At 40.1% G+C, this 19,719-nt stretch overlaps 1 protein-coding gene across 1 annotated transcript in view; it reads left to right on the forward strand.

The window, feature by feature from the left end:
* The first annotated feature begins 10,268 nt into the window (after window positions 1-10,268).
* MDFIC2 (MyoD family inhibitor domain containing 2) overlaps window positions 10,269-19,719 on the forward strand; it is a 42,962-nt gene continuing 33,511 nt past the window's right edge. Inside the window, exons 1-2 of the mRNA XM_053989589.1 lie at window positions 10,269-10,325; window positions 10,989-11,076. Of these exons, the coding sequence (XP_053845564.1) occupies window positions 10,989-11,076 (88 nt within the window). The 5' untranslated portion in view covers window positions 10,269-10,325. The remainder of the gene's footprint in view (window positions 10,326-10,988; window positions 11,077-19,719) is intronic.

Raw genomic sequence — 19,719 nt, forward strand, 5'->3', positions numbered from 1 at the left:
ATGTTTAGATCACACCACTCAAAGCCATATCTAAGGACTAGAAATTTCTACGCAGTTGCTCCAGGGGCTAAACAGCAACAGGAACAGCCTGACGTAAAAGATGTAGTATCTGAAAACTTGAAAGTAGTTCTTGGTGTCCAAGACAGTTCTATTCCTCAGCAAGAGCTCATAAGAGCTGAGAAGACACTGGGGAATCACTTGGAAAATATGACTTGCAGTTAAGCCCTTGATCAATCAGTGTAGTGAAAGGAGCAGTATCACTCTTCGGAAGTTAATTAGACACTAAGAGTAATACTCTAGAAAGCTTTGAGAGCAGATTGTGTAAAGACAGCTCCCCATATAAATCATTACTATACCTCAAGTCTGAATTTCCATCAATTATTAAAGCTTTCTAGGCAAGCTAAGCAGATATTTCAAGATGCATATTTCAGAAATTTCCACATGTTAAAAATTAAGTACTGTCAAACAAGCTGGGCCAGGCAATGAGAGCTTTGGAGCTCCCCACCCCAATGCACTCATGTCACTCATTCCATCTCTGAGGGATGTGTCAGGCTCCACCGTGCCACTGCCCCCTCCAACCAATGCCTTTTGGGCCCTTTTCCCTGGATTTGGGCATATCTGAGGATGTTCAGAAGTGCTCCCTGGTTCTTCAGAGTGGGTCAGCAGGGCTTTATATCATGGCACAAACTAAAGGAAAAGGGATGTGAAAGAAAGGATTAGGCAGAGGGCTATGGAGAGCAACTTGTGTGAAGAACCGAAGCCTGGCTAGGTGCGAGGAATGAGGCTCTTGCCCTCATTCTTCAAATGTCTCTGTGATAGTTTCCTTGCTTGTGTGATCAGACATGGAGAGAAACAGATCTGGACCAAAGATGTAATTGGAACAAACCCTCCTGGCAAACTCAAATATCAAGAGAACTCAGACCAAGCTGATCCATGGCTTTTCTTTGGAATTTAAGTAGAAACAAAAGTCCCCTAAAATGCTCTCATTTGGCATGATGGCATTAAGTCCTCTCTAAGATGAGCTTCCCAGTAAAGTATTGGAGCAGGGGTCTTGTTGCTGTTTTGATTTAGATTTCCAGAATTTCCAGCTAAGATTAATAGAAATACAGCTTAACATAATCTGAAATAGATCTGTATCCTATGTAGGTATCTCTCGTGCTTCTGCAGTTAAATAAAAGAAGAAAATCAAGGGATTTCTAGTAATTGCAAACACGTGGAAATATAATCCTCCTATTCTATTTGGTGGGTCTTTTTTTTTTTTTTTTGCATTAAATACAAGTTAACTTTATTTGTAAATAAAAAGTAGCCTTGCTCTTTTTCTTTTTTCTTTTTTTTGTTTTTCTTTTTTTTTTTTTTTTTTTTTAACCAAGAAAATAGAAAAAGATTGGCAATGAAAATATTCCAAGGATTTAGAGGGAATAACAGGGTTTGGATTTGCATGCAAAGCTTTCAATGTGATGAAATGTACCCAAATAGAGTGTCGCAATTTTCGATTATTCAAATCAAGATACTGCAATATTTTTGGACACTCGAGGCTTTGAACTGTTTATTTATTCATTTTCTTTCTTTACTGCTTTTTTCCCCTGAGAAACCTAACAACTGAAATACAGCAACAGCGCAGAATATTTATCAGAGAATACAGGCACTTAGCAGGATTGCAAAATTCCAAGTTCTGAAGAAGGAAAAGCAGTAGGCATTAAAACAAAAGCTGCTGATACTGTACAACTTTTCACTTCTACAGATAAGACACATCTTCTGCTTTCAAGAAGAGGACTAAGCATAGCTGGATAAGCGTTAGAGTGCTTGTCGTCCAAACTGCACAGCAGAAGGAGACCTTTGCAAAAATGTACAAATCCTATGTTTTACCACCCAGGTAATATTTGAAAATAGAGTCACTGTTGGTTTAGTTAAGGGCTAATGACTACTGGTAGCAAACCAGTTGTGAAAATAGAACAACCATGGTGAGTGGTTTGAAACACTGCAGGCAGTGACATCAACAGTATTTTCAATTGCAGTTTTGGCAAGGATAGGGGGTGCTTTACAAGAGATAAAGAGCTGCCTGGTCCCTGAAGTCCATGGCTACCTGTCTGGACAGAAAGATGCTGCTTAATATGAGAACCACAGCTAAGAGAAATGTGGATACAGAGGCTGGGCTACCTGTGCTACCCTTGGGTAAGAGAGCAGAGGGTGAAGTGCTCTCCCCAGGAAGGCAGAGGGTCTCCATGCCAGGACCTCACAGAAGCACAATTCTCCTCAGAGATTTTATTCATACTTGACAGATTTTTTTTCAGAATGGCCACAGACCTCCTGCTTGCTCCTCATATTCCCAGCAAAGCAGGTGAAGTATTTGAAAAACTCTGAGACCCTGTCCTCAGACTTTGCATGGCAGGAGAAGTTGCCTTGCATGAGTCCTTGTCTGAACCCAAGATACAGCATGAAATAAGAATTAGCAGCTTCAATCATATGATCACCTCGCATGTTAATGAATGAGGCAGTAGAAATAAGGTTGCCTGAGCAACCTCAGTTCTGGCATTGCTTAATATCAGAGTATTTGGCTAAGCAACAGGAATAATTTCTTTTTACTACCACGGGGGTTTCTTGGACAAGTCTAGAGAGCACATTGCCTACTCACACTGCTGGGAGTGAGGATACAAACAAGCACATCTCACTTCTACTCTCTCATCCCAATTTGGAGTCTGAGGTTGTCCACAGGGCAAAGCAGCACTAAATCCAATCCAAGGGCTGCCTGAAGTCATACCCAGGCAAGTTGTTCCCCAAAATAAAACACATTTCCACTCTGATCTGCCCTTCCATGATTTCTCTCACCAGAAGCCAACCAAACTTCCAAAAACTTTAACAAATTATTTTCAAGTTCAGGATGGAAAGTAATGCCATCCTCGAAACAAAACGGGAAAAAAGAGACTGTTTCAAATGCAAACATGAATTGGACACTATTTCACCTGCAGAACACCTTCCTCTACTTCATTTCAGCCCGCTACATATTGGAAAGATTTTGATACTTAAGAATACAATACAAAAATGTAATACAACAAATAACTAATGTAATGATTGTGTTTGAAGTATTATGGTACATAGAATCAGACAATTCTCCCCTTTTAACTACAGTCCATAGGATTGCACTTTATTCCTGAAATTCTGTAGGATTTGAAAAGAAATGGTCCCAGTTTAGAATGACAGTGCTCCAAACAGTTCTTGTGTTTTCCATTAATTTTTGGTTGTATTGGTATTCTGTTCCAATTAGCCTCTGTTAGTGCTTCAAAGCTCTATCTTATCTGCAGATAACATCAAAGATGAGAGTTTCCAGTTTTAAATTTGGTTTGTAGTTATTTTAAAGATACAAAGACATCATTTGTGAATAGCTGATCAAATAGAATAAATACTTCTTTGTTTTGGCTCCAAAAGGGACAGAAAACTACTTTTCTTTTTGAAGTTCAATTTAATTTAGACATCAGGCCTTATTTTCAGGGTTCTGAACTCCTGGAGCTCACGTTTTCTTCAGCTGCAGTTGCATGTGCTCAGGGGGGAAACATTTCCTCTTAAAATTTTGAGACTTCACAATTTTCACCATTCCATAAAATCATAGGATGGTTTGGATCAGAAGGAATCTGAAAGATCATCTAGTTTCAACTCCTCTTCCATGGCCAGGGACAACTTCCCTGAGACCAGGGTGCTCAGAACCCCATCCAACCAGCCTTTAGCACTTCCAGGCCAACTTTTCATCAATCCAAATCACAGATCATACAAAGAATCTCACAGAAGCATTAGCAAGAAAGATTCCAGGTAACCCCCTTGACCACCAACCTATTCTCTCCTTTAGGACAGTCTCTTATCTCTCTTGTCAGACCTGTTTCCCTCCAGCTAGAAGGAAACATAATCATGTAGAAGTTTGACCTGAGGCTTCTTATACCCCAGGAAGAGCCTACCTGAGAGTTCATTCACCAAGTTGCTGACTTGTTGTTACTGCTGCCTTCTATCTGGCCTAATCAGGATTTAAACAAGCCAAACAAACTTAGCAAAAATGCAAAAATCTCATTTCAGTAGTGGTTAGCTAGGAAACGATAGTGCTGACTTCAAGGCAACTACAAATTCCTTTGGCACTCTCCTGAAATAATGTAGAGATCTAATTTTGTCTTTTTCTTGTAAGAGTAATTTAGACAAAACCCCTCCTTCTCAGCGCCACTCAGCACCTCCGAGAAGCGACCACATTTCAACCACTGTTGGGAAGCAGCTTATTTAAAAGCATGAGGGGAAAACACTCAAGTCAGTTTTCTCTCTGTTTAAAAAGCACAGTGATTTCACTGACATCTTTTCTGGGATAGTGCTGTTTAGGGAGCTGCTGTCAAGCTTTGCCAGTCAACAAAGGAGTCCGTAAGTGCTCAGGTTCCTCTTCATTAGAAAATACTTGCCACCAGCTTTTTACATTTGATGGAAGATGTAACACATCACTCCTGTGCCTACCTGGCTCACAAATAATGTTAAAGACAGTGTGATCTGGCTGTCAGTGCTCCCAGTATGCACTTGCTGAAGACAAGGAGGATTTTCCTCTGTGTCCCCACATGGGTCATACTGATGATCAAGAGGATGCCTCTGCAGTTTAGCAAACCATGAAGAGTCAGAAATTAAAGATATTCATGGATTCCTGAAAGAGAATGAACTGTGGGGGCACATGTGTAGTTTGGGAAGCACAGAGCTTCATTTCTGACCTACTCCAAGAACCTATATTGCAGAGGCAAGGGATTTCCACAGAAATTCTGCAAATGTCCATCCGATGATGGTGGGACCACGACAAGCTGGGCTAACAAGTATGTTAGAGGACAGGGTGAGAGTTCAAAATGACTTTCACAAACCAGGAAAACAGTGTGAAGAAGATTAGGGTGAAATTCTGGAAGCACCGCTGCACAATCCTGTGCTTAGGTAGGAGAAAACAGTAGCATTGAAAAGGAAAACAACTGGTAACTTTGCTGTGCTGCAGAACAGAACCTGGGGAACAGCATGGATTATAAACCAAACAGAAGTTAACAATTTCAGGCTGTCATGAAAAAGACAAGCATCACTCTGGGATGTGCAAACAGGAAGAAAGCTGGTAAAACATGCCAGTAACCTCACTGCTCTGTCCCCTAAGGGCAAGGCCTTAGGAGGAACATGACCACTTCTGGACAACACCTCATCACCAGAAAGGTGACACCAGTAAAAGTCATGACCACAGGCTGAAGAATGTGATTTACATATAAGTATTGATAAAAACTGAGGGAACATGTGATAACGCTCCTTCATCTGCTGTAAGGATTGTTGCAAAGGGATAGGAAACTCGGCTTTGCATGAGCATTTCAGAAAGGATAAGAGTTATGAGTTAAATCTACAGTGAAGGAAGCATTAGAATAGACATCGTGAGAAGTTTATGTATTTGTTACCAGGATTGAAAAGCACTGGACTACCTAGAAAGGGCATGTGCCTGAGTATCTTCATGGGACTTCAAGGACAGCTTGTCTGAGCATTGGCAAGAGAATCCTGCATTGAGCTAAACAAGGAGGTGATTGTAAAAGTATTCAGCTAGTGGCGTTGCAATAATCCAAGATATCCAGCTCCTAGACAGCAGTAAAGAATTGTTTCAATGAAGGCATTACGTGCATTTTTCACCTGTACACTCCCATAAAAGTCCTGTAGCTTCTGTTGGTTGCACCCATCTGCCAAAGGCTACACCTCCATGAGATGGTCACATTCCTGTCTCACTTACAGCAGCACATACTGATATACAGCAGCAATTATTCAGCTTATTTTCCATCTCATCATAACAAGTCTGTCCCAATTGTTGCTGTGATACCCAAGAAGCTTTCAGTTATATTTCCAGAAGTCTCCTGTAGCAGGGATGGATCCCTCCAGCTCAAGGGACACAAGGGTCCTGTTTCACCTGCCTTTCCAAATGCAACAAACTTAGCCTGTAAAATGTCAAATCACCCTGTAGCACACTATAAACCAGTGTTTAGAAAACCTCTTGGGTTTAAGATACTTCCCACCCAAATGACAGGGGAAAGCAGAAGGATCTGTAAAGAGAGTACACACAGAGGTTGTAGAGAAAGTGGCCCATGATGGGCAAAACACGACACAGCATGGGAGGATTTCCTGCTACAGGCCAGGCTGTGCAGAGGCACACATAGCTTGTATGTTAGTACAAACCCTTTATAAACTCTGGGCTTGAATTTTGACTGGTAGGAGAGAAAATGGCCCAGGGCACTACTGCATTCAGAAACCCTCTCCCAGCTGGGACAGGGCTTTCATGGCTCCAGAGCTACTGCTGGGGTCTCTCTGCCTTCCCCATCCCAGCTCCACACTCATCTTCAAATTTATTTCACACTGGAGCTTCATCCTCTTTTCCTAGAAGTGTCCCAGGTGTCACTTTTTCACACAGACACCAAGTAACCTCCCTGCCCTCCTGGACAGCAAAAGATGTGCAGTATCTTTTCTTTACTACTCAGTGGAAATATGGACCATTCTTAATTTCACTTGTTTGGGCTTTCTCCATGTTATAAGTCACCTCTATACTAGCCTGCCTTTGCAACCCTTTTCAAGGTTTTATTCCATCCTCCAGCCTAGACACATTCCCAGACTTTCACTGACCTACAGTGGCACCGAGTGGAAAAGTGAAATAAAGCCCTGTGTCTCCTCTTGCAGGACACAGAATTACTGAAAAAATTATCTGGAGTCTCTACAAGGCAGAGTGATGAGGAGTAAAATCTTATCTTTGTACTGCTCTGGGTCTCTGCAGCATATAGATCATTTGTCAGTGCCAGTTTGAGGTAGTCTCTCTAAACAGCCTGTTTTGCATTTGAAGCACTCACAGGACATGATGGTTTGGCTAAAAAAACCATGCATTTTACATGAAATCACCAGGATGATTTGGCTGTATATCGTGTTCCCACAACTTAATATTCTACCTACAGATGCGTGATCAAGAAGAGATTCCTTAACTTTGACAGGGCACATCACATTATACTCACTTTATTATTGGAAATGATCACCCCAGGGTGCAAAAGGGAGCAAAGACATAGTTTCATCATGCCTTTTTTTTTTTAATAAACCACATTTACTGCAGTGTGGGGTATTCCAAAGCTACAGAGCGCCACTTGCCAGTGGACAAGTGGCTATATTTTACCTGGACTGTGCAAGAAAGAAGTAACTGCTTAATTTAATGCTGAGCTGTGTAAAATTCACACTGGAAAATTCAACTTTTAGGCACACAGTTCATATCCTCCAGTAAAAAGTAATTTTAAGTAATGAAATTAAATATTCTAAATGCTGTACTCATAGATGTAACCAAAACCTCTCCTTACTGTGGCTACACATCCTCCCTTGTACTCAGGACAGGATCCAGTACTGGACCCCTGACCTTAACATTAAGGAAACTTTAACAGTTTTGATGCTTGCTAGAACAAACAATGAGATTTTTCCTCTGCTTTGATGGTTATTACAACCAACTAAAGTTTTCTATTCTCCAACTCTGCAAAGACTTGACTGCAGACCCAGTTGAGCAGACCAGAAAAATATACTGTTGAATCTCAACAAGCACTTGATACAGTACATTTATCTGGGAACTGATTGATACCACATCTATTTTGGCATTATGATTTTTATTTTTAATCCTCCATTTAAATACCCTATTTCACAACCAGGAAGGAAAATGAACATGGGACGGCCCATAGATATTTAGTAGCTATAAAATAAAACCTATAAAAATGAAAGTGAAATGAATTATCAAACCATAAACTAAAGTTCAGTGTTTAAAATGGGCCAGGGCTTTAAAAATTCAATTACAGCTTTAACAGAAACAAGTTTACTCAATATTTTAATAACCTTCTCTCATAATGTTTTTTTCTTCTTTTGCAAAGCCTGGCATTACTGAGGATGTATGGCAAGGTTGCCTTTCCTCTAACTACTTTAAGATTGATTAGGAAACAGAAATATTGATGCATTTATCCAAAATAACTTAATTAAATGAAGCAAAAAATAGCACACAGGAACATGTCTCAGTAGAAAACTGGAGCTGATCAAGATCATGAAAGGTTACATTTAATATTCCTGGACTGAAAACATTAGGACCATTAATTGAATATCAGTAATGGAGAATACAAAGAGTAAGAAAGTTATTTAATGTTTTCTTAACTCACTGGTGGGTTATTTAATGCTCAGTAACTTCTGTAGGTTTGCAAGCTGCCAGCACCCGGGGGTCCTGCAGGGCAGCTCAGGACAGCAGGTGGAGAGGACATCTCAGAGCACTAATCTGCATTACCTTTGTTAATGCTCAAATACAAAGGTATAAAACTCGATGGAAAGTCAGGTCTGCGTTTGCTTGGTGTTGACAAATGGGTGTTTGTCAAGGTTTGGGGGATACATTCAGCAATGGGCTCTCTTCAAGCACCACTGGATGCTCACATTCCCGGAGGCTCAGTCCAGGCTCAATCCTGGCTCCTGCTGGCTTCAAAGAGAGTTTAAGTGACAAAACCCCTGAAGGACAAGACTTCAGGGGCTGTTATCTCAAGCAGTTTTCAGGTCTGTGGTTTTAGAAGGGCTTTCTCCTCATCTGTTTTACTTTCTTTGGGAAAGGCATTAGGATTTTGTCAAAACCTCTAGAAAAACAGTGAGGATGTGCCAGATGAACTAGAGAATTTTCACTCCAGTTTAGTTTGGAAACCACCCATATCTTCATTTTAAACAGTGGCTTCTGAAATGCAGAGTCGCACCAGGTCCAAGCTACAATCAGAGAGGTTCAGACTGCTCTGTGTGGAGCACAGATGATTTTATTAGGGCCCACCAGGAGCTCCCAGCCTGGCAAATCCAGCTGAAGAGCCAGCCCCACTGGTAAATTTAAAACATTGCAGATGCATTAACCTGGAAAAATAGGTGTTTCTGGGAGAAGGAGGAACTGCAATTGAAAATACATGATTCTCAAAGCTGCATCCAAGGAGAATGGAACAAAAATCTTAAAATACTACCCCTAGAGTTTCCCCCCACCGTGGTTGCAATTGTTTCTGAAGTACCCTGCTTAAAATAGGTTTTCAAACCATGCAAGACTAATCATTGCAATTTGGAGAGGTAAGTAGGCACTTAGCATGCAGTTCACAATTAGCTAAAGATGGTAGAAGAATCTCAGTCAGGTTGGCACAGGAGATTAAAAAAAAAAGAAAGAAAACATTTTTTTCTAGCAAGAATGACATGTGATGGGAGAATAGAGGAAGATAATTGTCATAACAAAGGGAATATGTTATTATTTATTGGCCACACTTAAGCACTGGAATCCTGGATTATAGTATCTGGTGACAAATGTTGCTTGAAATTTTGTAAATATCACTTAAAAAGTATGATAAATGAGTAATTCTGCACGTATTCCACAACCAACCCTTTCAATAATTCAGTTCTGGGAAGCAGAGTGACTTTTTTTTGTCCTATATGAAAAGACAAAATGCCTGAGCACCCTAAAATCTTATTCTCTTTAGGCTTCACCCCACTCCTACTACCAGTAGAGCAATATTGCTCATAACTGTGGCAAAAGGATTTTTAAAACCAACTAACAAACTGAACTTTGTAGTGCCTTCAAGGTGTTCCATAGCCCACCCAGGTGGTCCCCTGCCCCCTTGTGCTGCTGCCAAGCCCACTCAGCCTTGTGCTGTCCCCAGCAAGGACCACTCAGCCCCGAGGCACTGGAGGGAAGGGTTGAGCTGGGGAGGGTCACAACACTCAGCTCCCCACGGGCTGAGACCATTCCTTTGCCAAAGTGACAGCTGTAAATAGATATTTAGTGTCTAATTTCTATATCCTTCAGTATCTTAACTTATATTTAGCCAAAACCATGACACATTTATCTGATTTGTTGCTATTAATTTCCTGGTTCCCTTCCTATTTTCTTCCTCCTCTCACAGATTCACTGGGTTATGAACTGCAGTAATAACATTTCCAAACCAATTTTTTTCTGTTTGAAAAGCTTCTGATTTTTTTTTTTTTTTTTTAATCACTTCACAAGTGCTGGGATACTCATTACCCTCCTCCTTCCCTCCCCAGCTCTGGAAGTGCATGCAAACAACAAAGTGGGGGGGGGGAAGAAAAAACCCCAAACCCTCAGCACTAAGTTGGCTGATGCTGGCAGCAAGACAAATCTGGCACCACACAGCAGGCAGGCAGAGAGTGCACTGCTCATCCTTTCGGTTTGCCGTGTGTGGGAATGCTGGACACCAACACCCAGCGAGGGATTCGGCCAAAAGCTCCTCTCCTCGGCGCCTGAACCCTGCTGCTCTGATCCCGGGTGGGAGATCCAGGTAAAAACAGAGAAATGCTTGAGATAACTGCATTCAGTGGCAATAGAAGGCAGTTAGGAGAAGCCCAGGCTGCCTAATCTTATTCCTAGCACAAACCACAGCGCAGGGGCTGTGCACGTAATGCCCTCAGGTACCAGGACTTGTTCGGGATTCTTGGCGTTACAGTAAATAAATTTGTAAGCGGCAGTAAAGATTTTTTTTTGGGTGGGGGGTACACTTTGTTCAAGTTGCCTTTATAAATATTTATTACTATTTGTATAATTATAGCTCTCTGACAGCAGGCTTTGCAGCAACTTTGAGCCACAATAAACAGGCAGCCTGGATGCCTCCTCCTCAGCCTGACCGTACCTATTCTATGTGTTATATGTTTATCTATTACCACCATGCTTTGAGCTTATAATTTATTTCATAATGTAATTTATAGTTACATTACAAAAGCATCCCTCTGCAAACAGCAACCATGTAATATTGATAAAGCATTTAGGGACAGAACATAAATTCAATGGCTCAGATATTATGTAGTATCAATAATCTGCAGGGGAAAAAACTGTCTGTGTATGTATGCACAATTTATTATGGCAGGAACCTAAACAGAGAATATCTTTCTCTGTCAAACTTTCTTTAAGAGAACTTGACATCCTCAAATTCTTTTCTCTCCCACAGATGTCAGAGGACAAGACAGACAAGGTTAAAATCAAAGCAGCTGAAAGTTTTGAACATGAAAAGCAAAATATTTCTTGGCTGAAAAAAGGTAAGTTACTTTGAGTTATTAGTTACAGGTTTGTGTTCAGACATTTCTCTTTTTCTTAAAAAAAAAAAAAAAAAGCAGCAGAAAATAGCCTATAGGCTTGAATGTGGCCTGAAGTTTCTACCATAAAAATTCCATAGCTTGACTTCTGCGCAATATGCACATACAATTTCTTTTGGTACAGAAAGGCCTAAACTATCAAATTTTAGAGTAACCTGAAAGCGCATTTTTCTAATGTCCTTGCATTCCTGGGAAAGTTTTATTTGACCTGACCTATAAGTATGGATGGTCATCTTACTTCTGATGAAAAGTTTTTAGTAACTAAAACTGTTACTGAATTGGATTAATATTATTAGTTATTATTAACAATTATTTTCTCAAACATGAGTAAAGATCAAGCCTGAATCTTCAGATTTGGCAGTGTCTTACCTTAGAATAAAGTGGCATCAGTTGTCAGCGCTTTGGATGTATAGAAACATAGACTTTCAAATGTATACAAGTTATAAAAGATAAGTATGGGGACATTTCAGGTTTAAAAGGTTGAAAAAGAAATGGCATTAAGTAGATAATTTGCAACAAACACCAGTATTTCAAATACTATGTTCTATTTTTTAAGCTACTTAAAAAAAAAAAAAAGAAATATTTCCTTATTGTTTGTACCCATAAAGAAGGAATCTTCTTAGGATATATTTCTTGCTGATAAAATTTGATTTGCTAAGTTAGAACATAGCTTATTACATCTTTACGCAAATTTCGTCATAGCAGAATCCCTTTATTGCATTTATTACAGACAAGTAGGATTTGAATGAAATAGAACTCCTAAAAAATTTTATTGGGAAGACTCAACAAGTGACCTCATATTTTGAAAATGCCAGCTATGGGAGTACTGGGCAAAAGACACATTTATAGCCACTGCTACATCATCTGTAAGATGTGCATCACTATTTTAAGCTCATGTCATTAGCTGTACGTTAGATCTTTTAGTTGCAAAGGAGTTTGCAGCAAAGCAGGCTTGAATTAATGTCCCTGCCTTGTGGCCTTCCATGTTTTTGCAGCATTTGCACAGAATAAAAAGCTCCCCCTGGAGCAGGGCTCACTGACCAGCAGGGTTCATTGAACAACCTGCAGACTTGGCTTGACTGGACACCCAAAGTCCTCTGCTTGCAAGGGGTCAGTTAACTTCAACAACAGCTCAGCAAGCAGAAACTTTCTAGTTTGAGTGTCCCAGAGAGGGATAAAGCTGAGTGAGCAAACAGCAAACATGTAACTGAATTGAGTATTTATTCCATTACTAGAGAGTAAAACACAAGAGATCTGTGACTCTACAAAGGGATAGAAAAGTCCAAAGGATTTTATCACGTCTCTGAACAGGGTAAGAGTGGTGGCAGGGCCCTCAGAGTCCCACATTGTAATTTATCCTCTGGTCCAGACCTCCTCCAGGAGCCAGGTACATCCCTCACAGCTGCACGCTACCTGAGCTCATTTCACTTAGCTAGGCTACTTCACAAGGTTTTATTCCTCCAGTTCCTAAGGAGAGACCTCATGCAGAGTTTCAGGATCATTAGCAATGTTTTGATTGTTCTGTGCTTGGAGGAACTACAATCTCTCAGAAAGAGCCAAATGTTGACTATTGGCACTTCTCCTTTCCAAAGTGCCACCAAGCAGAATTGGGCCTTGAAGATCTACAGCAGCTGAGTCAGTAACTGAATGTGTCTCATAAGGAAAGCAAATTTTCCTTGAAATAAGAATATTATTTTATCTTAAATTGAAGTTTGTTTTTAAAAAAATTTGTTGTTGTTTCTTTGCTTTAAGCACTTCTGTGGTATGCACTGGGATTTTAGAATATGGTGAAACAAATTGTCTGGAGCAGAAGCTTAACTTCTATGTTTAAATGTTTTAAAAATACCTCATGTATAGATTTCAGGCATTCCAATAAACAAAGAATTGTGGAGAACAGACTTGTACTGTTTCCATCAGGCACAGTAAGAAGACTATATGTTCTTTTAGCATCCAGTGTTAAAGAAAAAGTTATTTTTATTCATGGTTTTGTATTGATTATTTGTTCCTTCTAAAAGAAACAATAATGAACCACATAGTATCAGAAATAAACAACTAGGCTGTGGTTTTAGTGTCTTTCCTAGACTTCAGTTTTTCCTAATGCTTTGCAAAGTAAAAGCTCATGGACTGGTTGTACAGTGGGTCAACAGCAAAATAAGGTATCTATAACTTTTTGTTGTCCTTCAGCATTAGAAACTGTTTAATCAGGGCAGGGGGATTTTGATCTGGCTGCCAATTATTTATCTTCTACTCTTTCTTGGAAGAAGATAATTTACTTCTGTCGTGAACCCTCTAAGAGCAGAAATCAAAGCCTCATTCTGAGGGAGAATTTTCCCAAAGCAAAACAGAAACCAAACCAGCCTTGTCAAAAGTATTACAGAAAACCAGTCGGCTGGGCAGCTAGAATTGTATCTTATCAGCAGGAAGAAATGCTTTCTGATAGTATGGAATGTTCTTCAGGACTATTGATTTCTAAAGATCACACAACAGATGAGAAATCCTGCATCTGGAGGGTATGCATCAGACCATCACATGCAAATCAACCAGAATCTGTATGAATGAGCTTGGAGAAAAGGCAGCTCTGCTTGTCTGACCTTAACACTGATGTGAACCAACCCAAGGAAAGCCTGGGATACAGCAGCAAAACCAGACAATGACTTCTATTTTGTGTAGGAGGGGAAACAGTTATTGGTGCTTTCTTCCTCCCATGGGAAGAAAAGGGGAGTTGCTGGAGATGGAAGTTGGTTTTGGATGGAGACACAGAGATCCCCATGTCAGTGCCTACAAAGCATCAGGGCAGAGTGAAACATGGGGTCATTAGCAAAGAAGTACTTCAAAAGTTATCTGCCATGGAAAACTGGAGCAGGAATCCTCAGTGCATGTGCTATCCACACTCATGCACATTTTGCCCTGACAAGCACAAAAACATAAATGAGAGTGTCATTATATGACATGTATAAATAAAGAACAGCCAATATAACTTGAAGGTAATATTTGAGAAATTTCCTCTGCAAGGCCTTGCATCCCCTCCTGCTTCATGCACTCACAAGACTCCATGGAGAGAGAGTGACAGGAAAAGTGGGAGGTGTTTTAAAATTGAAAAAATAAAATAAAATAAAATAAAAAGGAGATATTTAAATTAGATGTTAGGAAGAAATCCTTCCCCGTGAGGGTGGTGAGGCCCTGGCACAGGGTGCCCAGAGAAGCTGTGGCTGCCCCTTCCCTGGAAGTGTCCAAGACCAGGTTGGACGGAGCTTGGAGCAATCTGGGGTAGTGAAATGTGTCCCTGCCCACAGCAGGATGACCTTAGAGGTCCCTTCCAATCCAAACCATTCTAGGATTCTGTGATTCGACGAGCAGCAAGCAGATCATCACACCTCAAACAAGAAGAATCTCTGGGCCCCTAACCCAACATGGTCATTAGAGGGTCCTGTAAAATCTGGAAGCTACACAAGACACGCCTTTAGAAAGGCAGTTCTCAAGGATGAGCAGCATTCCAAGGAACTGACTCTGGGATGATCCCACCTTGCCCAACACAGCCACGGCCCTGCCTTTTCCACATGGGCCAGTGGCTCCTTCCACCACGGCAGTGATTTAGTGCCAGATTAGCAGCCATCTGGTGGGAAAGGAGGGAGGTCAAAGCAGAGCTAAATTCACACCAGCCCCAGCATGTGGCTTTTGGAGTTCCTTACAAACAAATCTCTTGGTATCACTCAGTGATTACAGCCATATGGAAACGTGGGAGCAGGCAGGAGCTTATCTGACGGACATAAAGCTATAAAAGGTGACACTGATTTTGCACAGGGACCACAGTGGTCTGTTCACTATTTCTGCATCCATTGCAAATGCAAGGGAAATAAAAATGTTTGAGGGCCTCACACTGCCCTCCCATGGTTTCATCCCAAACTGGCCACGGCAGCCCAGGAACGCAGATCCAAGTCACACAGAAATGAAATTTCATTTCAGGATATTTTCACACAAAGCCCTCCTGTTTTATGCTGCCCAGCTGTGTACACAAATGTCCTCCATATATAACTTCCAGTGAAAAGTTAATGAAATGGCTTCCTTGCTCTCTTGCCAAAAATATAACTGAAAGTCTAATCTCAAGACTTTCTCCAAAATAGCCCCTTTTTGCACTAAAATTCTCATAAATCAGAAACATTTTTGTCTAAAATAAGCCTGTTTTCATTGTCTTGCAAATAGTAAAAAGTCTAGCCCCAATTTCTTTAATCCACTGCTCCAGCTAGCAGATTTTTGCTGTAGGGTGAAATTCAGCCCAGTACTGAGGGTCAGTGCAAGGTCAGCACTTAAACCATAAAATAGGGCTTAAGTGGTAAATAGAGCCTCTGTTCAGGATTATATTTCACCCCTTAAAAGGACTACATTTCATATGAAAAGAGAGATTTACTTATATCAGAGACCTGGCTGTAGTGGCATTATTCAAATAATACCTTATTCCAGTATTAGTCCCACTGGGTGAGACTGGGCCACATTTCTTCATGGTACATCCCACCATGGGAGCAGGCTATTCCTGACTTCACCAAAACTTCCCACAGCCTGGTACTGGGGTAAGAGGAAAACCTTTCTATATGGCCGCACTCAAAAGTGCCTTTTTCCAAGAACACTTCTCTCCCATTTACCCAGGAGCTTGAAGAGACTTTTACAAGCATTAATAAAGTGGGAAGGACACAAGGCCATGAGACTGGTATTGCAGAAAGAGAATTGTCCTGGAGACACTCAGGGAATTTCCCAGTTTTTGCAACCTTCCAGTTTTATCCCTGGTTTGGGAGGACTGGAGTAAACGTACAAGGCTTTTACTTTGCTGAGACTATTCTCAGAGGAGTGTTTTGATCTGACTTGCATCCCTTCATTTATAGAGTTAAATGACATTTTTAGAATTTCTTCCTAAAATTTCACAAGTCAGTGAATGCAATTTTACGTACAACATTGGACACTTGTTTCCTGAATTTTGCTGACTTGGGTCCAGAAGCTTTTTTCACTCTCTTCCTTCAGCCTGAATTAAGTCATTGCATTGAAAAGCTTTATAGAAGAATGATAGCAAAGAAAGACTTCTCAGTTTCATGTAACAGAAAATGCCAAATGCTTCTCAGATGAATGTTCTAATCCAAGCAGACGGGTTCCAGATAAGAACACCACACACACAAAAAAAGAGCGCATTTAAAAACTGATGACAAGGATCCCAGGGGGCTCAAATTCCTGGAAGATGCCTTGTCAGCTTCAGGACTATGACCAAATGAATTAATGAAGACAACCCTTCCTTTAAGCTGTAAAACAGCAGATTTAAAGACTCTTCCAATGGAGAGGGAGTATATGAAATCTGCAATGGTCCCAGCTCACCACTCCTAATTACAGTGTTATAAACTGAGGGGCCCTTGACCTTTGAGCTGGAAGATCCCTGAAGATGTAAGACTTTGGATGTACAGTAAAGACAAGGGTATTTCTCTGGGTGATAGTGTTAAAGTTTTAAAGGTTTAAAGTCATGCTCCTATGTGTGGATATCCAGTGTAAGAATATATATGAATGTTTATTTAGGCTTGATTGCCTGAAGTAAATTTGTTCTACAAAGGAAAAGTTTATTTCATTCAACTGCCAGTGCTGGGGAAGACCTGAATGTATTGTTTCATTCACTACTGGAATTTTTCCAGACCAACTCTATTCTTTGCTGTACTTGGGCAAAATATTCAGAATCTTGCCCATCATTGTGTCAGTAGAACAAAGCATGAAATAACACTACAGATACTCTTCAGTTGTTGAGTATCTCAGCAACATAAACATTAAAGCAGAACCCACATGTCCAAGGGCCTCCATAGCACTTCCTACTTAAGATGGCAAACTGGTGCATGGAAAATCTTAGCCTAAGGGTCAGTGTTAAAGAGATGAATAATTCTATTAAAGCAACAGAGCTGCACTGGCTTGCAAAAGATCTGATTTGTCCCAATATGCTTAAGAATAGATAGCACTAATCATCTCAGGGCATCACTGCAGCAGGAGGAACAAAGCCATGGCTCATTTTACCACCTCAGTTCATAGAAGGAAGGGTCAAATGCCAAACTGGTCTGCTAGATCTGAGGCAGTGCAAGCCCAAAACAACAAAAACTGTGCAGGCCTGATTTACTTTGAGTTAGAAGGCAGAATAATCATGGATTATTTACAGCCAGTTTTCAGGAAGTGTTTTATAGGCCTGAGAGATTACACACTGGTATGTGGAGCCAAACTGACAGTCACAGTCATACAGAGGTGTAGAAAAATCCTTATTATTGGAGCAGTTCAATGAAATATTCAGATTAAATATAATTAGGCTATGAGAAAAAAAATAGATCTCCCCTTATCTGACAGAAGTTTAACAATCATTCTCTAAAATACAGCTGCTTCTAAGTACTCAAGACAAAGTGCTGTGTGGATGGGCTAAATACTGGGCAGGCTGGTGGTCTATTGCTTTTGAAAGATATTACAGGAAAAATGATCAGAAGTGAAATTAGTTTAAATATTCTTGTTAGCTGAGATTCAACAGAGTTATTTTCCATCTATTTTTTAAATGAGTATTTAGAACTAAGTCCAAATGGAAAGAGACATTAAAAGTGACTGTTCTAAATGACTAGTAATAAAATCCTGGACACAAACCCCTTCTCAGAACAGCTTGGGGATTAGATCTGGGACTTCAGGTCTGGGCTCAGGGCACATGAACATAGGAGAGTACTCAGATTCACTCCTTCCAGAAGAAGACCCTCATCCCCAGATATCAGACAGTCTGTGCAATATCATTGTTTGAAGGTTCCCAAGTGTCTCTGTTAGGACTGACCACTTAAAGCTCATTGCTCCAGAGAGATAGAGGGAAGTACACCTGACTGAAGGGATGGCCTCTAACTCCTGTCAGGGAGAGTATTCAGCTATCAGTAAAAAGTGGAAAATGTTTGAGATTCAACACCTCATCCAACTTTAATTCCTTGTTTCCTCACCTATTCCCTCACCTTTTGAGTCCCAGTCACTTGACCCTCTGCATGCACTGTACAGAAAGTTGAACCTGGGAGCCTGCTGCCTGCTGGACAGAAGGGCACATGCAAAAATGAGGTGCTGAAGCCCTCGGTGTCAGCTGAGTTCCTTAATAACTCCTACTACTCCTGAGATTCATCTCTTTGAAGAGAATTGCACAAGGCCTCTTAACCCCCTAAGTGATATTTCAGTGTTGCAGAGATTTTTGTTATCCCCTAAACCAAATTAATTTTTATTTTATAGGAGTCAAACAGTCTCTTAGGGTCTCTTGATTATATAGTCTCATTCTAATTTCAGTCTTTAATCTGAATAAACACATTAGAAAAACACAGACACAATTAACTTAATCATAAATTCAGATGGATTGTTTATTATCTGTCTACTTAATGTGCTTATGATTGCAGCAGTTAAACATGATAATGTTGTCTTCTCTCACATATAAATGAATACACAGAGCACAGAAATATGCCCAGGAAGAAAAACTTCTCCCTGAATACATCAATGGGCTCCAGATATAGAGAAGTAGATGCACCACTCACTGCTGTGCTCTACAGAAAAACAAACATTGCCATGATATTGTTGAGACATGAGAGAACTGATTGCTGACAGATTATGTTCTTCTTGCTGAAATATGTCTACAAACAGCTTCAAATGAAAGGAGATGCTACTGCAGCAGAAATGCAACCAGGAACACTCCTTGCTTATATCACTGCACCTGCAATTCAAAGGAAGTGTAGATTTTGGGTAAATAAGACCACTTGAGCTCTTCAGAGTAAGATACAGGTCAAATCAGTATCTTCCAACTGAAGAAAACTCAGACATCAGATTTACAGAACTTTCTGCTTTGTGATCTTTGTAAATATAGTTGTCTTAAATAGAAGTTAAACCCTTTTAGCACCAAAAATTGTGTTTAGTTACATGCCCATGGTAACTAAAACTTGTGCCAAAATGCTTTCATGTATCCACAAATGCTTGGATGCCAGAATTTAAATTGGGATATGATTCTTCCTGTTCCTACAGCATATTGAATATGAATAATTATTTCAAGCATGCATCCAAGTTAAGTTGTTGATTATTGCTCAGACTTCTCTGTCACTAGACTAGTTTTTTAATAACCACACAGTATACCATGATGAAGTTTTATTTTTCTTCAGAATATTCAAGTTTTAACTAAATTTAAAACCCACTATACTTTTCCCCCTCAAATAACAACCACTGAAAAATATCTACTATGAAAGTTCATGAGAAAAGAGGAAGAAGAGGGAAGATAAAAGAATGAAAATTCAAAAGTCAATTCAAGTCTCTTCAGTTTCACTTTCTCAACAGTTTCCCTCATCTATAAATACTAAAAAAACCAGATTTCCTTATTAAAAGAAAAAGAAGTTGTAGGCTAATTTTGAAGCTCTGAAGTCCATGCTTATATTCCAGGAGTAAAACAATACAAGAGATGATAAGATTAGGGGAAGAAAGCCAAGAGAATCATAGGAAAAAGCAATTATGGCACCTGGTAATCATTCTGCCTAGATGACGTGGTGACCAAATTTATTGTCAGCAGGTATTTTAAGTGCTTACTATTAA

This window comes from Vidua macroura, chromosome 13 (assembly GCF_024509145.1).
Source record: "Vidua macroura isolate BioBank_ID:100142 chromosome 13, ASM2450914v1, whole genome shotgun sequence".
In the NCBI taxonomy this organism is placed as follows: Eukaryota; Metazoa; Chordata; class Aves; order Passeriformes; family Viduidae; genus Vidua; species Vidua macroura.